We start from the raw sequence: 20869 nt of genomic DNA, 5'->3' as shown, positions 1-20869 counted from the left end.
ACATGCTAGACTAAAGGCATAGCTCAAGTAGTAGAACGCCAGCCAAAAGCAAGAAAGCCAACTGAGAACCTAAGGCTCTGAGTTCAAGTGCTGCAACAGACAAATAAAAAAAAGAATGCTTATTGCTTAAATGATTCAAGCACTGGCCACAAGCGCTCCTTTAGTCTGGCAGCTGCCTTCTTGTTAACAATATCCCACCTATCTTTAAGGCTTTCTTGGACTTAGGTCACCAGCAGTTGTTCTAGTCTTAGGTTTCCCCTACTTCAGCCCTAAAACAATCACTTCCTGTCCAGCCCACACCAATCAAATCAGAAGATCTAAGGAGTAGGGTCCACTTAGGATTTCTGTAAAGCTCCCAAGTAATTCCAATGTGCAGCTGAGGCTGGGACCCAGAACTGTAGGGCAGCATACCACTTTCTTGTGTCTACGAAGCCCCTGGGAGTCTTGTTAAGGTTCTGTTTGACCAGGTCTGGGGCAGGGGCTGTGAGTCTGCATTACTAATGTGCTTCCATGTCACCCTCTTGGAGGACCATGAACTCTGGGAGGAAAGGGACTAGAACACCCTATTTACTCAACTATAAGAGCCATAAAAATTACCCCTAGAATTGCCAGCAGCTTGTGACTGTGAAATGGGTCACTGTTTGCTTCAGCATCCTTTTATTTTCTAATTATTTGGGGTTGCTGGTGGAAGGACCCATTTTCTGTACACTAGGGATATAAAGTTGAAGAGCTACTCTAAGAATTGAAAATGGAGATGGAAGTTTGACTCTGAAAGCAAACCTCTACAATGACTAAAATCAGGTGAGCGTGTATTTTTTTTTTCTATTTCCTCAACAGGCAAAAAAGTACTGCATAAATCTTTTTGAAAAATGAAGAGTGATAATAAAATGAAGAGTGATAATAGAAGAACATTTCATGCTGGAAGCATAGCAATAATAACAAAAGAGATCCCAGATGTGAATATCCATCTCAGAAAGACTAAGACAGAAGGTTGGAGTCGTCTGTGGGAAGTAGGTCACCATTTTGAAATGTGTTTGAACCCAGTCCTCCAGGGACCATTGTTCTCAATTTTTCTCTACGTGCATCTTTGCTCAGTTTTTCCAGCTGTTTTTAAAAATGTGCATATTCCTGTCCATCTGCTAAGCTGCCTTTGACTTCTCAAAGTAGTTGGTCTCCAGGAAGAATAGGAAGAGCTCCAAAGAAACTCAGACTGAAGCCCATCGGTTTTGTTCTAAACACTTTCTCTGCTCATGCACAATGCCCTTTAAAAATGGCTCTTTTTGTTCTCGAGATGAGGATCAACATCAGTGATCTTTATGCTTTGGAATACTTAGACGTTCAGTTGGGTTGGTCCTTTAAAAAAATTTCTGATATTCAGACCTTTGGGTGGGGCGACAAGCCTGCATGCCTGTCTCTCCTGGTGACCTGCATTAGGTGTCACACAAATAACACACTGAGAAACACTGATCCAAGAGGTCTGCTCAGCAACATCCCTTTTGGTCCCTCAAAGGTTTATCTTAATTTGTCAACAGCCATTTCCCATCCTTCTTAACTTCAAGGTCAAATAATCCAACAGCTGTAATTTGTATTAATATTATTTTCCCACATTATCCTTCCTACGCTGTCCCTTTCTGCTATCATTGAAAAATTCTTCTACTTATCTTCCGGAATTGTATACTACAAGCTTCCATGAACCTCAGACACAAATAAAATCTCGAGAGGATAGGAAAGCTTTTTCTCCTGGCTAGCTGGCCAGAAACTGCTGTGGTCTGTGCCATGGTATAGTCTGGTGTATAAATCAGGAAACCCAATCTAGGCCACATCAACAGCAATCTTTGGTCAATGTTTACTCTGATTCAAAATTGTACTTCCTCACCACAAGGGAGTAAGCAAATCCATCATTAATAACAAAAATAAAATAACTCACCAATGGAGGATGATATCATTTTTAGAATCCAAAAATATGTAACTTCTTTTTTCATTGCATCAAGTAGTTAGGAATACATCAACTTGTGACTTTGCAAAAAGGTTCATTCTGAGTTTATGATGTTCTTGTTTCACGTAAGAATAGAGAATGGATTTCAGTTTTGTTAAGTCTTAAACCTAATGCTTGGGAGAAAGGTCACAACACTAGGAATAGATGAAGAACATGAAGGCTTGTGCTGGAATATCCTCCGACTGTCAGAGTTGACAGTCACATAGCAGACTGGCAGAGACCATTTGGATCCTCAGAGCTGAGGTCTCCCATCTTTTAAGGAAGCAACCCAAGGCAAGTATTTTAAGTGCAAAATGTAATGTACACTTATGGAGTGCATAGGGGTGCTTGTTCCTGTACCAAATGCGAGAGAGTGGAATTAGGCTGCCCTGGCCCCTCCTGGTAGGAGCTATGACTATGTCTTTATTTTCCTGGCTTCTGACTACACTGACACCATGGGGTGGGGGATGGGAGGAGAATCTCATGAGGTCACACTGACCTCTGGCTGGTCCCAAGGTCTCCAACACTGGGGACATTTATGGGGAGGTCACTTGAATGGGACACTTGTCTGGACACTGAGGAAAGCATATGTGATTGAATTAATAATACAGAAAAGTTGGGCTGCAAGATTTAGATAAATCCATATTGATCTTGGCCCAGTGTCCATGGGTCTAATCGGGACAATATTAGGGAACTACCGATACCTTTTGATCCTCTGCTATTTACAGTCATCCTGTGAGTGTGATCAGTTCTGATCTGGAAACTTTTGGCTTTGGCTCCAGGCACTTTTCCCTCACGGGCAGATGTGGACTTCATCAAGTACAGTTTGAACAGCAGAATGAAGTCAGTGTAGTTTATTCTCAGAACATATTGCAAAGAAAGGCAAGTATACTCTCATGAAATGTTGCTTGTATTTGTATGCATGTATGTATGTGTACCATGAATTAAAACGTAAATATTGTTTTTATTTGGGGTTAACATTTCAAAAAGGAAGGAATTCCTATCTTGTACTTGACTTTGATGTGTAAAGCTAGAGAGCATGAATGCTGTTCAAGTTTGAATTCTTGCTGTAACACTTGCTAGCTGTGTGACAAATTACTTCTCTATGCCATGGTTTTTGTGTGTTTTACAAATGTGGTATGACAATAATGAGCACTTACCTTGTTAAGGTCATACGAGTATTAAATAAATTAGCAATCATAATGTAGTTAAAACCTTGCTTGAATAAAGGTCTTATAAATGTTTGTGAGAAAATACTGTGCCCCAAGTGTATTTTATTTTATTTTTTCAAATTGAATCAAGACATCATTCTTTGTCTATGGATATTTGTAATCTAATATATACATATGTGTATGCTTGATTTTGAAATTTTTCTGAGTGTGGTTATACTGGGATGCTTTCAAAAGAGCCCCCTGGGACTCGATTACTAGGTTCAAGCCACAGCTCAACAACCCACTTGCTCTGTGACCTTTGAGGAGTTAGTGGACTTAGCTGCTTCTTAGTTTCTCCATGTATAAATTGGAACTGACTAGGTAGCCCCCAAGTTTGTTGCCAGGAATAAGTGAGACCATCTATAGAATATGTTTTGGGCTTACTCAATAATAACTATTATATTCTTACTGCTAGTAATTCAGGCCATGTCCTTCCAGCATCCTTCCTGGTGCATTAAAAGGTAATCCCTCCTCTTCTTTTATGTGAATAGCTTGCTTAAATCACCATTTCAGTTCTCTGTGCAGAATCAACCACATAGGGACTCAGATAAAGACTTACACTACTGATGAGGAAGTCATTGTGAGACCCAGGGGTGGATTCGGACTGCTCCACTGCGCTTTCTCTTCAGCTGAACCCCCAGAACAGAGCTTAGGCGCTTCCGATTGTCCTGCCTCTGCGGGTCCTCGCGGCCCTGGGGATCACTCTGAAGTGTCACAATGCAAAGCCCGACAGCCACAGCCCTCGTTCCGCAGTACAGCTGGCTATGGCAAGAGGTCCGTCCTATCATGTCACCTGCCCGTTCCTCGGCTGGGAGGAAACTGATGAGGACAAAGCTTATTGCCCAATACCATGAAGGCTTCACTGATGTATCACTTGCAAAACCGTGGCAACATCAGGGCTCATTAGCCGAGGGGCTTTCAAGTGCGAGCCATTCCGTTCTTAAGGACCTGTGGCAAAGCTATTTTGACAAAGAGAAACCGAAGGTGCCCGGGCTTGAAAACCTGCCGTAGTTTTGCTGCGGTTCTCCCGCCTTCTCCGAGGGCGCACGCTGTCCCCTAGCACTTTTCACAGGGTTAAAAAAAGAAAAAAAGAAAAACAGTGAGTAACGCAGCCGGATTACGGAGCGCCGACCTCGCGCGTGACCGGAGCTGCTCAAGGGCCGGGGCCGTCCCGTCCCTCTTTCGCCTCGGTGCGCGCGGCCCGGGGCCGTCGGAGGCGCGGGCGCCGGGCGGGCTGCGGCCCGGGGCCGGGAAGCGGGCACGGGGGCCGCGGCGAGGGCGGAGGAGCGCCGGCCTCCCGCCGGACCGAGGGGCCCCCGAGGCCGGGGCTTCGCGCACAAGGTCTCCGCTCCCCGGTCGGGGCGAGGAGAGGGAACCGCCGAGCCCCGCGCCGGGCGGGCGATGCGGGCCGGGGGGCCGCGCTGCGAGGAGCGCACGCTCCCGGACGGCGGGCGGCGCGGGCGGCGCGGGCGGCGCGGCTCCGCTTCTCTCTCCCTCCCGAGGGGCGGGCGGCGGCTCCCCGCGAGGCCCGCGCACCCGTGGCCCGCCGGTGCGCCCCGCCCCGCCCCGTGCCTCCACTTACCCTGGCGGACACCCACGAGTTCAGACAGAGTCCCCCCGGCTGGCCCCGCGACCCCTCCCCCGGCGCGCCCCCCCCACCCCCCTGCGGCTTCGGGTCAGGTGAGCCCGGTCCACTTTCTCCAGACCGAGTCCGGTCCCCCACACCGCCACCCAGCCGTCCCCTTCCGGAGACCCGAGGCCGGCCCGCCTCCCGGCCAAGTTTGGAGTCACGCACGCCCGGGACTCGGATTAGCCGCCGGGCCATGGGGGACCCCGCGCCCGCGGAGCGCTCCCGGGGGGGGCCCCGGCGGCCCGCACCCCGGCCCCGCCTCCCCCACCTGACGCCCGCGCGGCCCGCCCGCCGCAGGCCCCGCCCCCCGCACCGCCCGCCCGCCGCAGGCCCCGCCCCCCGCCGCAGGCCCCGCCCCCCGCGCGCCCGCCCGCCCCGCCATTGGCTGCCTGGGCCGCCCGTCTCCGCGGCCCCGTCCCGGAGGCAGGTTTGGCCGGCGAAGCTGCAGTCCCCGCGGCTCGGGCGCTGCGCGGGAGCGTCGCGGATCGCGGAGCGTGGAGCGCGGCGGCGGGCATGTCCCCGCGCGCGCCAGTCCTCGTCGGCCGCCGGGCCCGGGCGGCAGCTCCCTCGGCGTCGGGCTCCCGCGCCCCGGCCGCGGACATGTAGTAGTGGCCGGCGGGGCTCCCCGCAGCCCGGGAGCGGCAGGACGGCCGAGCCGGAGCCGGAGCCGGAGCCGGAGCGGAGCGGCGCGCGGCGTCCCGCGGCTGAGGCGCCGAGTGCGCGTGGCGCCCCGCCGCCCCTCGGGCGGCCCTTGGGGCCGGAGGAGAGCATGGGGGAGAAAGTTTCCGCGGCGGCGCCGGAGCCGGTGCCCCGCGGCCGCGGCGCGCCCGGCGTGCGGACCCTCGTCCCCGCGGCGGCCGCCGCGCCCTCGCCGGGCGCGTCCTCGGCGGAGTCCTCGTCGGGCTCGGAAACTCCGTCTGAGGAAGGGGAGCCGCGCGGACCCGCCGGCCGCCCGCCGCCGCCGCCGGGAGGCGCCCTCGGGGCCCGGCCGCCCGCCGCGTGGACCCCGGCGCGCGCGGTGCCCGAGCGCCCGGCCCCCGCCCGGCCCCCGCCGCCGCCGCCCCCCGGAGGAGCCGCGCCCCGGGGCGGCCGCGCGTCCCCCGAGGAGCAGGACGAGGAGGTGGGCCCCGCCTTCGCCCTTCCCGGCCCCCTCGGGGCCCCCGGCACCCAGCGCGCGCGGAGGGCTCGGGGCGGGCGGGGCGCGGACCGCGGGCCGTCGCCGCGTGTCCGCTCGCGCTGCTCGACGGTGCGCGTTTGCCGCGCCGGGCCGCCGGGGTCGGTCCCGCGAGCCGGGGCGGGGCGGGGCGGTGCGGGGCGGACGCTGGGCTCGTCCAGCTCGGGCTTCTCCGGAGCGGGCGTGGCGAGCCCCCGGCGCGGGGAGGCCTGGGGAGGCGCGGGGGGCGCAGGGGGAGGCGGGGAGGCGCGGGGGGGGCGGGGAGGCGCGGGGGGGGGCGCAGGTGGAGGCGCGCGGGGGGGGCGCAGGTGGAGGCCTCCGGAGCGCTGCCCTCTGGGTCGCCTGGACGACTTGGGCGCCCTGCCCGCTCTTCCCAGGCCCGCGCGCCGCCCATCCCATCGTGACTGCCCTCGGCGGCGGCGGGCAGGGAAGGTCCCCGCACCTGGTTCCCACGACTTTGTCAGCCCGAACTTTCATGTCCGCCCCCCCTCCCCCATCCCCCGTCTTCTGGCCTCTTCTTTTCTTTTTTGCTTTGGAGGACAGTGAAGGAAGCAAGATTGCTTCCTCTGTGCTTTTCAGATTGTTTGCTTTGGATGTTGGGAACTCATCTTGATGAGGCAAGGCCATAAATAAAACATGACCCCAACATAGCCTCCTTGTGAAATTAATCCCTCAGTTCCCCAGTAGTATTTCCCTCTTCTCGGGTGGGGCAGGCTTTGGTAAGTAATTGCCTTTGTCCCTACCAGAAGCAAAGGCCAGCGCCCCTTGGGTCTGCGGCCTGAGACCAGCCGAGGAGACCCAGATTCTGGCCTGGCGGAGAGTGAAAGAACCTTAGGTAGGGTTGGCCAAACCTCTGTCAGTAACCATGGCGGATCCTGAATGTCCCTAAGCGTTGCTTAGAACCCAGACAGGTTTCTGGAGACCTGTTCTGTAGAATTGTCTCTCGTGAGTTGTGAGACTTGGAGTATATGTTTTATTCTCTGAGGCTCGTTTCTGTAATCCAACGTGAAGAATTCAAAGTAACAGTTATTTCCACATTGAAATGACTGCTTAGGATCAGGAATTTTGGATCCACAGATCAATCCTAGTAGCAGGAGTTTGAGCACCATACCCAGCACAGAGCCCTGCCCTGGCAAAGAGGTGATCAGGCAACATCCTCAACAGCTTCATCTCCCTTGGAAGTTATGGCAGGTGTTCACCTTGTGACTAATGTCTCAACTTTTGGCGACGAAAACGTGATTACTAAGAACCTGGAAGTATCCCCAGTTCTGCCAAGATTTATCATTAGATTCTAGCAGTAATTGTCGCTGTATTTGGTAGAGGAGGCAGTTCAGTTGTTTTCTGTCCAGCTCTGAGGGCCCACTGTGTAGTGTGACTCGGTCCTGCGGATGTGGGGGAGGGGAGTTGCCAAGTCCTCACTTTTGATCCTGATTTTGTAGCTCATTTATTGCCTCACCTCAGGGTGACAGTGTTTTACTTTCTCAGAAGTGGATGTAATGGTAGCTTATTTCCCAGGCTGATGCAGTGAGGACTAGCTGATTGAAACACATTTTATGTTTCAAAGTGGAGTGACTAAGTAACACTGGGTGAAATCTCAGAACTAGATGTAAACAGATACAGTCTTGCAGTGTATTGTGCAACTTAACCTGTGGCAGATAATGCTGGAAATGGTCCAGGAGTGAAATCTGGACTTGCCTGAGAATTTGGATGCAAAAGTAAAGCCACGACTTAAAAAAAAATTGTCCAGCCATGCAGAAGTTAATAGTGATGAGAAGAATGGATGTCCAGTTGTGTTTTTCTGGTTTTAACGCTGGTGATAGCACGGTATAATGACATTGTGGAAATACTTGAGAAGTTATTGAAAACTCTCTTGTCTTTCTTAGGAGGAGTACACATTTTCCTTGCCCAGTCATAGACACACACTTTAGTAGAAAGAAGTCTGACACCTGACTGGGTTTGTACTTGTGGACCTTCTTCTGCTCCAAGCCTCAGTTTTCTCCCCCTCTTAAGTGGGAATAATAAGATTTGAATCAGTAAGACATTTTATGCATGCTATCTAATTTAATCCTAATATAGCAGCTACTGTATAGTACTGACATTAGCAATGATTAATTTTCAAGTTTATTTCAGATAAAATAGTGTGAAATTGAAGTATAACCTTGGATTACTCTATTAATGTTTTACTTATATGCTATCTGCTTTCAGGAATTTGAGGTCGTGTCTGTTCAGTTTATTTCTTTTTATTAGCATAGGATGGGAAATGGTTTTTATTTGTCTCAGGTTGCATTATGGCAAAGCACTGTAGTAAGGCACTGAGTAGAAACCATTAAAAGGCTTAAGTGTAGTCCATAAAGTGAAAAGAAGTTCATTTCTGTTTTAAAATCATTATATCTACCTTGGGAGATTCATTATATCTGGCAACTTAGGGCATCGATTTAATAAGCAGCAAAACCAGAGTTTCAAGTGTATTATTACAGTGCTGATTTTGACAACCTTGTTAAAGGTGTTTTGATTATATCTTGTAATGTCACTGTTTGATCTACTTCTTAATTTATCTTACTGTCAATATTTGTAGAAACTGACAAAGTCGCATACACTTAAGTCAGCTTCATAGGCTTTTGGTGTCTGAAGGAGTGTAGTGTAACATGGCAGTGATGGTAGTTTTAGATTTTTTTTTAATTCAATTTTTTTTCATTGTGGGGATTACCAGGGAAGTACTTTGCCACTGAATTACACCCCAAAAATCTCTCTTTATTTTGTACTTAATATTAAACAGATGTTACAGATGATTGCTAGGTGATTTTTTTTTTTTGTGTGTGTGTGTGTTCTATAAATACTGCATATGATTTTCCCATACACTGATTTGCCCCTAAGCTTCTGTGTGTGGGGTCTGTGTGTGCTTGGGGAAGCACACTGCATTTCTGATAGTTAAGATGAGGTAGATTAGAGGAATGTTTCTTGATACTTGGGAGATTTGCCTTAAGGCATTCTGCCTTGTCCCTTCCTGAAGCACCTATGATGTCCAGTAACATACTCAAGTTCTATTTGGTGACTACTAATGGATAGACTCACTGAAAGAACTTTGTCTCTTTATGCTTAGCACTTGCCTCTAGTATGCTAGCAGGAGCTTAGTACATGTATGTTGAATGAATTAGAAAAGGCATATCTGAAAATTGTTCCCTGTGTGGTTGAAGGGTGTCTGTGGGTATTCATTATATTTGTCTGCTCTGAATTATGATTCTCCAGCTTCTGGACTTCTCGCTCATCAAGAAGAAGCTCATGGGTCATGGCTGAAATGTTATCAGCAGGTTTTCTGTTTTTTTTTTTTTTTTTTCTTGGTAAATTTAAGCAAACTAAGATCAGTGAGAGTCTACTCAGAATGCCTTAGAAAGGACTGCTATATTACCTGTTATCAAGTCTGCTATGAAGTCTGTTATTAAGAGAATTTGGAACTTCATGGATTCTTAGAAGGGCAGAAAAGGGCTCAGAAGTGAGACTTTCCAATTCCATGTGTATGGCCCATTTACCTCCTGTGACACCAAGGGACTTTGTCTACTGGCCTAAGCTGGGAACGGTTTCTTGTATTATTAACAAGAGGAAAAATTAAGGGATATCTTTAAACTGTTCTATAAAGTGGCACATGAGTAGGAAGAATTGCCTTTTCCACCGTGGCCTGTGCATGGGGTTCCTCATGTGGTATCTGCAGTGGACGAGTTTCTGGTTTTCAGTGGTTATGAGCATAAATAGTGCAGCCATGAACCCAGTCAAGCTTTTCATGATTTGATAATGTCATTAATCACAGAAGCTGCTTAATTTGAAAAGAAGTGCATGAATCTTGGCATATTTGTTATTTAGTCTGCTTTTAGGGCTCACTAGGCCAGTAAGAGCCAGGAAATGACAAAATCAGCCAGTCTCCTGGTACTGTACAGTGCAACTCTGAGGCGTCCTCACAGGAACAGGGATGAGCTTGAGCTCATGGAGCTTCTCCACCGTGGGATCTAGACACTAAACACAGTTGTTGAGGAAGAGGTTCAAAGGTGGCACTTTGGGGAGCAGCCTGAGAGGGCGTGGGTGACAGCTCTACGTAACTCTGTGAACATGGAGGCTAAGGCCTGCCTGGCCGGGGAAGGGATGCTTGAGTGGAGACCTAAAGGAAGGGAGCCGATGAGAGGAAGGCAGGTCCTAGGTGGCCCTGAAGCCAGAGAAGGGTGGGTCTGTGGCACTGAGAGGAGGAGAGGAGAACAAGCACCCTATGATGTTCAGTAGGCAAGCTGTGGTCGGGAGCTCTTGGGGGCTTCACTTTGAAGATGCTGGCAGTCACCGAAGAATCTGAAGCAAAGACGTGGTCTCATTGAAGTTGTATCCTGGGAAGTCCACTTGTAGCAGCCCACTGGGATTGCCTGTTGAATATGTCCTGGAGTTGGCATGTATAGCTTTAGATGATAACATCTCGATGAATGGAGTGGGCAAGGCTGGCACTTCAAGTGCGGCAGGAAAATCCTTAGGAAATAGAATAGGGAAAGTAGATCTATTCCAGAGAACATTTTCGTGTGACTGGAAATGCTGCTTTTCTTCCGGTATCATTGTAAGCCTAGAATTTTCTTGAAGGAAAAATTTTTATTAACATGAGCAGAGGGTGAGAAGGGGACCTGGCGAGGGCTCCTTTCCACAGTAAGTTGCAGGGACACAGTGACCCTCTGTGAGCTGTGGGGGTATGATCTGTAATTATGCCCCCTGAGGACAGGAAGTGGGTGTTCATGGGCGAACAAGCTCCCAGAACCTGCCAGGGAAGACTGTGCATCCATCCTTTCCACCTCTGCTCAAGGAAGTGCCAGATGCTTACCCCCCAGTGTTTTACAGCCGGTGACAAAGGTCCTCCATCCATATAGACTCGGTGGATCTACTGTTTGAGTCCATGTATGTTTTTGTGTGCGTGTGTGTGTGTGCGCTGGTTCTAGGGCCTGATCTCAGAGCCTCACATCCTCTCACTTGGCTTTTTTGATCAAGGTTGGTAGTGTGCCACTTCAGTCATGCCTCCACTTTTGGCTTTTTGTTGGTTACCTGGAGATAAGAGTCCCATAAACTTTCCTGCCCAGGCTGGGTGTGAATTGTGATCCTCAGATGTTAATCTCTTGAGTAACTAGGATTACAGGTGTGAGCCACCAGTACCAGGCAAGTGTATTGTTCTTGACCCTGTGAGGAAGCGCATAGAAATGAAGTGCAAAGATGACAGACGGGAGAACTAACCTTTCTAGAGCTTGTGTCAGAACTAGAAGAGTCCATAAATGTGTGACAAAGTCACACCTACCTACCTTGGAAGAGCTGATTGTTTTTAGATGAAAGAGACCCTTTGTCTATTCTGGTCATGGTTGTATATGTTCCATGGCTTTGCTCAGAAAGGGCTTGTGTTCCTTTTCCTTATCCCTTTAGAGCAAGTGGCCAGTGTTCCACAGATCTGGGGTCAGTGTCTATACTGCCTGCCTGCAGGGCTTGATATTCACTCAGCCATTTAGGGGCTGCTATGATTTGGGCTAGGTTGTTAACTGTGAGACTGCTCATCTGTAAACTGGGTATACTAATTTGTTGCAGAAGCCATTGTGAAAATGAATGTAGTGTTTTATGTAGACTTCCCCCACATGATGCCTTGCATAGAGTAAGCATTCCACAGTGAGGTCTGCTGTGATTACTGAGTATGGAAAACTGGTTTAGGTGGAATGTTGGTGCCATCATTGCATAGCCAGGAAGAAGCAGGTGCCTTCCCTCATGGACCTTACACCTTTATGTTTTGTGCCTGTTTCCTAGCAGCCCCTTTCAGGAGTTGGTAGACATGTAATATGGTTATCACCTTCATTTTCATGGGCAGAGCATTCTTTTATGAGATACGAATAGCAAAGCCTTATGGTGTATGATTCATCAGCCATTCTAATAAGACACCATCTCTTCCTTTGCTCATAGCACTTGCTTGCGGTCATCAGTTATTAAATAATGCCCCCAAAGACTGTATAAACATGTCAGTTATGAAGGATTTTGTCAGAAGGCAGCATGTCAGCCTTGTGGTGAGGTTGGTGGGATGATGGCTCGTTGCTCTCAAACTTCATAAGCTGACAAGGGTATAAGAAGGAACAAGGCCGTGGTGGCTCATGCCAACAATTCTAGCTACTCAGGAAGCTGAGATCTGAGGAGCACAGTTTGAAGCGAGCAGGGGCAGGAATGTCTGTGAGACTCTCATCTCCAATTAACCAGCAAAAGGCTGGAAGTGGAGCTGTGGCTCAAGTGGTAGAGCACCAACCTGCAGTGAAAAAGTTAAGGGACAATGCCTAGGCTGTGAGTTCAAGCTCCAGTTCTGGCTCATATATTCAAACAGGAAGCCAGGTACTTCTCTGGAAATCCCTTTCATGTAAGCACTGGGGTAAGCACTGGTAAGGCAGAGGGCCCAGGGGGCCACCCTGACTTCTCAGAAGTGAAATCTGTAGAAATTCAGTGGAACTTTATTATTATAATTATTTTTTTTTTTGCCAATCCTGAGGCTTGAACTCAGGGCCTAAGCACTGTCCCTGGCTTCTTTTTGCTCAAGGCTAGCACTCTATCTCTTGAGCCACAGCGCCACTTCTGGCTTTTTTTGCTTATGTGGTGCTGAGGAATTGAACCCAGGGCTTCATGCACGCAAGGCAAGCACTCTACCACTAGGCCACATTCCTAGACCCTCAATGGAACTTTTAAAGAAAACTTGGAGCTTGTGCATGCATATGGGACAGCACAAACATTTGGTTTCTAATAATCTGGGAGCCCCTTCAGTATAACACCAGTGCAGTTCAGTGACTGCCGTTGGCTTTTCTTTCTGATAACTTGCTCAGGTTGACATCCACACAGCTTTACATCCTTTAGTTTGAAAGTTCCTGCTCTCCTTTGTGTGTCTCCTAGTTTGCCTGTGATTCCTTACCTGCTGTGTTATGTTAGGCTAATGCTAACATAACAAGATTAAGCAAAGGGCTGTTGGTCACATGGCTCTGGGCATTGTTCTAATCTCCTCCTCTTTGCGCTTTCTCTGACCAAATTCATCTTGTTCAGAATTCTGGGGAAAGACTGGACAATAGTTACTTGTGCCTCCAGGCTTTGGAGGAGTGAAAAAAGTCCTAAAAAGCAAAACATAAGTTAGGACTGTGGTCAGCAGTACGTACACATAGAGTGACATCTTATCAGCATCATAGGGTGGCCTATGTGTGAAATTTCTATGTGTGAAATTTCTGATGGCTTCTCTAATGTCTCTCAATTTGCAAAAAGCATTTCTTGGTTATCTAATGATCAGAATTTATAACTAGACAAACGTGTCTGGAAACTGCTTGTAAATTTGTATCCTAAGCCCATACTCTCTTGCTAGTCCATCAATTCCCCTCTCAGACACAGTCGATATAATTTTGATTATGGTACTTACTTCCACTGAATCTTTCAGCCTAAATGCTTTGTGATGATCTTAGGGGGTGGGGAGAAGGTGGATGTATGAGGACAGAAGATGGAGAACCTGGCAATTGGAGCTACTTTTCTTAACTAATTTCATAGGCTATCATGTGGAAAATGAAATTTGAATTTTAATGTTCTGCACCTTGCAATTTAGCAGGGTTTTTGGTGGAAAGAGAGCTCCCAAGTATACCCAGTTTCTTTTGGATGGATGACTGTATTACCAAACTCTCATCAGGTGTGGGGTGTTTGGCTTTTTCTTGCCTAAGGACTTGGTCAGCTATTTTCCTAATCGGCTGAGAAGCTAAATGTGTCATTCTCTTCGGGCTTATGATATGTGCCTTTCTGTATTTGTCTAGAAAAATAATATTGTGTCTTGGACTTCTAGTCTTAACATTTGGCTTTTCAGGCATTTTAAAAATGATAGATGAGGCAAACAGATGGGACTTTCACAATTCAAGAGGGGCGCCACCTCTTCCCCCTCTTTAATGGTAGGGTAAGTTAAATTAGGTTAGAATAGGCCTTTTTAATCCTGTGTTGCTCTGAGCTGTCATAAAAATGTATTCACAAAGAGCCTTAGATTTAAAATTATGTTTAAGGGCAATCCTAGACCGCTAAACTCCATTAAAGTATTGAAATGGAATGCAATTGTGGTGAAATCTATTCTGTGTATAAAGGCTAAGCGATTCATTTCACAACTAGGTTCTTTATGGATGACTTGGTTCCATAGAAACATGTCTGGCTCCCCACACACCCAACACAAACTCATGAGGTTTGCCTTTCCAATCACATAGTTTTAGCTGGAGTAGCTTAACTGAAATGATCTGAACCCTCAGCTGGGCTTTTTGTTTTTAACAACGAAGCCCAGAGGATTATCAGCCATAAGCAGCCAGAAGAGGAGAGGGGACTTACTCCTGGGCAAAGGTCAACTCCATAAGCTGGAGTCTTGAGAAAGATGCACAGAAAAGTGTTTGTTTTAGAAAGAGAACGTCACACACCTCAGCTGTGTGGAATACAGACTGGAAGACCCCAAGGACATGTCAGCCTTACAGTCCTGGTGGCTCTTATTAGACTGGTAAGTCAAAGCACCTTGATAAGTCAGAGCAGGCTTAACTTAGAAGAAACTCAGTGTGGGCACCCAAGAGCAAGTGAGAAGGAGAGCAAGGTTACTGGTCATGTAAGAGAAAAAAGACTTACCTTTCCTTTGCCATACGCTATGGCACCTGGAGTTATTTATCTACTGTTTGAAAAATTACCTTGGTAAACTTCAATCTACCATTTTATTTCCTTGGAAATTCCTGCCTATTTGCCCAACAGGCATTGACCCCAACTTTCCCTTTCTTTGTGGATAGGGGAGGGGAGATAGCTTCAGAAATGTGTATAAGCTCTCTTAGGACTCACTTTAACTCGAGGAGATGGGTTAGGGCCTAGCCATAGTGTAAATTCTGTTTGGCAGACAAGAGTGATAAGTAGACACGACAAATTTGAATACTCTTGATTTTCTTCATAAAAAGGTCCTGTTTTTCAGCCTCTTGCTTTTGAAATTGGAAACATTTCTGTCTGGAAAAGCCTGGCACGTGTGCGTGTGTGCGTGCGCGCGTGCGTGCGCATGAGGCAGCCTGAAGGTAAGAATTACAATGGAAATAAATCTGGTCAGAAAGAGGTATACTTGTGGGGTAACAACATGGCAGTTTTGTAACCTGCTAAAATCATACTGTTCTGTATTCATTTAAAAAATTTCTGAATCATCACTTTCTGTGTATTAGATTACCTGTCACTCCGCATTCTAACTCTTCCTGGTTTCTTTTTTGCTTTCCCTTCCTATCTACAGCTTAGTCATCAGATTTTAAAAAGAACATGACAAAAACAAACATGACAAACTAGAAGATTGTTGTAAAACCTTTGCTAAATAAAATATTTGGGAAGAGCCCTCTTTGGTACTGAATTTTATGAGTCATTAAAAACTAATTTGGAGGTTCTTTCTGTTCTTACCTTGATGGTTGCCATTTTCCACCCTGTAATGCCATGACAGATTTTTTCTTCCTTATTATTCTCTGCCGAACAAGCTTCTCCCTCTCTCTGTCTCTCTCTCTGTATGTGTGTGTGTCTGTCTGTCTCTCTTTTTCTTTTTTAGTGATTGGACATGTTGTGTGGTGCTTTGGAGCTCTCACCCTGGTTACCCTGGACATCAATTATCTTGAAGAACTATTGAAGATGTGAAAGTGTAGAAGCAGAGGTAGAAAGTGGGACTAAGATCACATATGCTGTTAATGAAAGTAGGCATCTTCATCTCCCCTTTCTCACTTTAGAAGTTGTAGATAGCAAAATTAGTTCTGGTTTCTGGGGGTTATCCTGTGTTATCGCTGTTTCTATGTTGTGACAGGTATTTTATTTATTACTAATAGTTATAGAGTACTTATAGTTTGTGTAGTCCTTTCTCATACTAGTTCATTTGTTTTCTTGTTCCCCTTTTGCACACATTGCTTTTTCTTTTGTAGATAAGAGCTGTGTCTCTTCCTCCACTACACTGTGAGCCCCTGAGGATGGGAATATTGTCCCAACAACTCAAATACCTGCAACAGGGAAAGTGCCTGGTGTATTATGGGCAATGACAGTAATCCATTCCACAAAGCTGCAATGGAGGCATGTGTGGTCTAGACACCATTCTGGATATTTTCCATACATTCACTCATTTAAATATCTCGAGTCTTGTTGACATTCAGTTGATAATTATTTGTTCCACACTACCATGCTGTAGCAAAGGAACTGTCACACAATGAGGGAGAATAGAAGGAAGAGCCTGTAGAGGAGTAGGTTAGACCACAGGAAAACTGTATTTAGAGGCTGAGGTTCCAGCCTCTGGATTGTCTCTGCATTCCAGAGCTGTTGTGATTGATGTGGCACATAACCAATGATTGCTGGATGGGTGAATGCTTGTACCATGAAACAGCACTTAAAGCATGGGCTCCTATGCATTTGGCACCAGAACTGGGATTCTGTGTCTGTCCAGAGAACTTTTGTGAAGGTTGGCGATAGGATTTAAAGCTGTATTCCTTAAGTTACAGGACACCCATTAGTGAGATGAATCTCTCTAGAAGACTATAAATCAATTGCCATTTTTTGTTGGCTTTGGGTAACTGTGTTCCACTGGGATAATTTTTGGTTATTCATTAAAATCACATAGCAGTAAGGCAAGTCAGCCACATGGTTACAACTATCATCTTAATTTCTGATGAACTACTGATACTGGGCTTGAGTGTCGGCCATGGTCCTGGGCCGCCTCCCTGCTTCTCGGGATGATGTGGCTGTAAGTGGGAGCAGCTGTAAAAATCCTGCCCATCTTGTCCTGGGTGCATGGTGTTTGCAAGGAGCTGGGGAGGGCAGAGCTCTCACCTTCTTCATTCTTTGCTTGGCAGGTGATTAGCCTCTTTGACCCTCATCTGTGATATTTGGAATCAGAGTTCTTTTTTAGCTTCAGCACCTCTATTTCTTTGTTTACCTCTTATTATAAGCATGATAACGTAAATATTTAAAGTTTTTATCAGTGTACATTGTGTTACAGAACTGTTCATTGACTTCTTTCTTTTGACCAGTTTACCATTAGTTATGATGTTTTTCTGATTTGCGAATAGACACCTGCTCTCTTACCTCAACTCTATTAAGATAATTGGCAAAAAAAGTCCATGATTTTCTTACACACACACACACACAGATAAATTTAGTGGATCTAGGGTTTGACATCAGGGCCTCAAATTTGCCTCCCAAACCCTACCATTTGAACCCCTCCTTAGGCCCTTTTTGCTTTGATTTACTCATTTTTATCAGGGAGGAAGCTTTTGCCTGCAGGCATTCTCTTACCACAATCTTCCTATCTTTGCTTCCTAATTAGCTGGAATTACAGGTGTTTGCCACCATACCGAGCTCTGTGATATGACTAGATCAAGTGAATTACTCATTGCCTCATAAACTTATTATTATTACTATTTTGGGGTCAGGAGAGAATTATAGATCTATTTATATGTTCTTTTTAAAAAAATTGTTCTTGGGGCTTGAACTCTGGGCCTGGGTGCTGTTCCTGAGCATTTCAGGTCAAGACTAGTGCTCTACCACTTGAGCTACAGTGCCACTTTGAGTCCCATGGCCTTTCCTGGCTGGCTGGCTTTGAACCACAATCCTTAGATCTCAGACTCCTAAGTGTAAGGCCCACCCCCAGGAGGGCTCCATGCAGATGCCCCCACCTGTTTAAGTCTGCGCCCAGTACCTGAGTTACCTAGGTAACTGGCACACTTGGAGGCAGTTACCTCCTCCTCTGAGGTCAGATCAATCCACCTGGCCATATCTCCCACCTTTTCCTATAGAATCCGGCTCAACATGGTCCCTGCTCCCCTTCCTTTTCTCTCTCACTCTCTCTTGCTCTTTCCCCCTTCTTCCTTCCCCTCTGTCTCCCCACACCTCCATCTTGTGTAGGCTGGCAGTTTGCTTTCCCCCCAGTAAGCTCCTTTCTGCTTGAACCATGTGGCGGTTTTTCTTTCTGGGGAAACCTTACATCTGGGATGGGACAGAGTCAAGAGTCCCCGGATCCCCTCTTCCCTCTGCTCTTCTGAGAGTTAGTCTGCCTCCTTGACCACCCCTCCTTGGACCAAACTGCCAAAAGCTGGAGGAAACACACCTCAGATTCTCGCCTTTACCATTGCTGGCTACGCATCTGGCACACCATTTCCTCAGTCTGGTGAGTGACTCCCACCTACAGGTCCTCTGTTTGTCTCACCACGCCAGAGGGCCCCCAATGCCTTTTTGGCCAGTCTGTTTTCATTCAGGATGCCTGAATTGAGAATTTGACACTGTGTCCTTGTGGACCCTCTTCTACGTCCTTATGGACTCCCATGTCCTCACCGGATTGCTTCACAAAGTCAGAACACCCCATAGGCTAGAAAAGCACTCTCAATGGCCCAGCTTTTTGCTTGTTCCCTGGAGAGTGCGATGTAGGCTGGGTTCCAGGCACCCCTCTCTGGATTCCCTCTAAAGACTAGCCATTCTGGGTTTGATCTACTCCACAAGCCAAAGGAAAAAGCGGGTGGTTTTAGAGAAATAACCCTGACAAGTATTTGTGGTCAATTCCTAATAAGTTACAGAGCCCCTGCCTCATAGATTTCTTCCAGGTTTCATTCAAGGACTGGTGTCTACCACCAAGGGACAGCAGCTGCTTGCCTTCTCCCAGAAGGGCCACGTCTCTGCCTTTTACCTCTAATGTCCATGCCTCTTGCCAGCAGGAAGTAGCCAGAGAGTGGACACCCTTTTTTGTAATTGAAAGGCCAGAATGTAAGATCCACCCCAGGAGGGCTCCATGCAGATGTTCCCCTACTTGTTTAAGTCTGTGCCCAGTGCCTGAGTTACCTAGGTAACTGGCACACCTAGAGGCAGTTACCTCCTCCTTCTCTGAGGTCACGTCCAATCCACCTGGCCGTATCTCCCACCTTTTCCCATGTAATCCAGCTCAACATGGTCCCTGCTCGCTTTCCTTTTCTCTTACTCTCGCTTGCTCTTTTCTCTCTCTTCCCCTTCTTTCTTCCCCCCTGTCTCCCCACGCCTCCATCTTATGTGGGCTGGCAGTTTGCATTCCCCCCAATAAACTTTCTGCCTGAACCATGTGGTGGGTTTCCTTTCTGGTGAACCTTACACTAAGTAGCCAGGATTACAGGCGTGAGCCATCGGCACCTGGCTTATCTATATATTCTTGACTGGAATTTATACCAAGATTTGGAATTTTACCATTGAGTCTCTCTCTCTGGCTGTATTGTTTTAAGCATACAGACAAAAACATGATTGACTTACATATATTCTACTTTTATTCATTATTTAAAATTATTTGGCATGGTTCTGCAAGTCATTCCTAATAAACAGGAGGGTTCCATTGTTCATCTCCCAACCCCTGCAAAGGAGTTTAACTGCAGATAGCAAGCTTAGTTCTTGTTTCTTCTGGTGCTGAGCCTCCCGTGGTGGTGTCTTATCCATTGGAATCCTCAAACTTACACATTTTTTGAAATATTGAGATGCTTTGACACTGTCTTTGAGAGTGAAGTTTGTTTCAGAATAGGTCTTCTGGTTTGGGCAGGGGAAGTGGGGTTAAAACACGAGCCCTCTTTCCCAGTACACCACAGCTTTACAGTCTGCATACTGGGGCCTGATCATCCTTAAGCAATGCTGGGGCTGTCTGTTGAGTCGTCCTTAATATCAAGCGAAACGTCTTGACACAAAAGTTACTGTTTGTGGTGGAATTTCTAGGGTGGCTTTCGGTGCTAGGTTTTGGAGGCTCTTCAAGCAGAACTGCATCTTTTCTCCCTTGGATTTTCTCTGTAGATCCTTGCCTCCATGACAGAAATCTACAAGCTCCAAGCAGAATTTGCTTCTTGCTTGGGGTTTATTCCCTTTGGGCTGTGTGTTACAAGTCTGTCACCTTTATGTCCTACACCAGCAACTTGTGATTTGGAGAAATCTTTCTTCTATTTAAAAGATTTGTGTATTGCTCTGTAACTTCACTGCCTGGCACTTGAAGTGGTAAGGTTTGTTTGCAAAGTGAAATCAGAATATATATTTTACTTGGACTTTGTCTTTTGCTTATATGGTGACTTTTTTCTTTCTTTGACTCAGGCTGGCAGCTCTGCTTAAGCTATCAATGGGTTATTTCATAGCTTGTTTGAAAGTTAGTTGTGTGGAATTTGGGAGTGTCCAGTGCCAAAGAGACATAGTTTAAATGTGGCCTGACATCCCGATTAGCCTTCATGGAAGCCTAATTACCCCCTAGAATGTGATGATCAAGTCCTAGAAATGGGGCCACTATGCTAGAAATGGTGAATACAGTGGGATTGGAATATGAACAATCAGAGTCTGCCTTTATCCTGGCTTCCCCAGAGAGGTTGGGTGAATTGCCACTGGGCCAGACTGGGAACTGGAGTCCAGACCCTGACTGCCAGCTGCTCTTGCTCTGTGGCATGGCTGTGCTGCCTTTGCTGTAGTTTCTAACAGAGTTCCCTGGGTGCTGGGGTGAGCTTGGCTACTCTGTAGGGTTGGGGCTAGGGAGCAGCTTCTGTGGATCACTTGGTACAGATAACTCAACATCCACACGGCTGCACTCACAGGTATGCTGTGATAGGTCACAGGGAACTGACATGCTTAGCCCACCCACTCGCACACATGGGGTGGCTCTGGGGAGGGGGGGAGAGGGAGAGGGACAGGGACAGGGACAGGAAGAGAGGAAGAGGGAGGGAGGGAGGGAGAGAGAGAGAATGAGAATGAATTCATTGACCTTGATTCACCTTTGGGACATCTTCATGGATACTCCATATATTGAAGACAAATAATTTTAATCCAAGGATGCTCCATATATTGAAGACAAATAATTTTAATCCAAGGCAAAAATATCCTGT

General features: G+C 47.3%; 1 protein-coding gene across 1 annotated transcript in view; it reads left to right on the top strand.

Moving 5' to 3' along the window:
- Positions 1-5284: 5284 nt before the first annotated feature.
- LOC125367602 (microtubule-associated serine/threonine-protein kinase 4-like) overlaps positions 5285-20869 on the top strand; it is a 196645-nt gene continuing 181060 nt past the window's right edge. The window contains exon 1 of the mRNA XM_048368271.1: positions 5285-5936. Within this exon, the coding sequence (XP_048224228.1) occupies positions 5586-5936 (351 nt within the window). The 5' untranslated portion in view covers positions 5285-5585. The remainder of the gene's footprint in view (positions 5937-20869) is intronic.

The sequence above is a fragment of the Perognathus longimembris genome, chromosome 19 (assembly GCF_023159225.1).
Source record: "Perognathus longimembris pacificus isolate PPM17 chromosome 19, ASM2315922v1, whole genome shotgun sequence".
NCBI lineage: Eukaryota > Metazoa > Chordata > Mammalia > Rodentia > Heteromyidae > Perognathus > Perognathus longimembris.
This window is presented reverse-complemented; position numbering and strand designations above follow the sequence as displayed.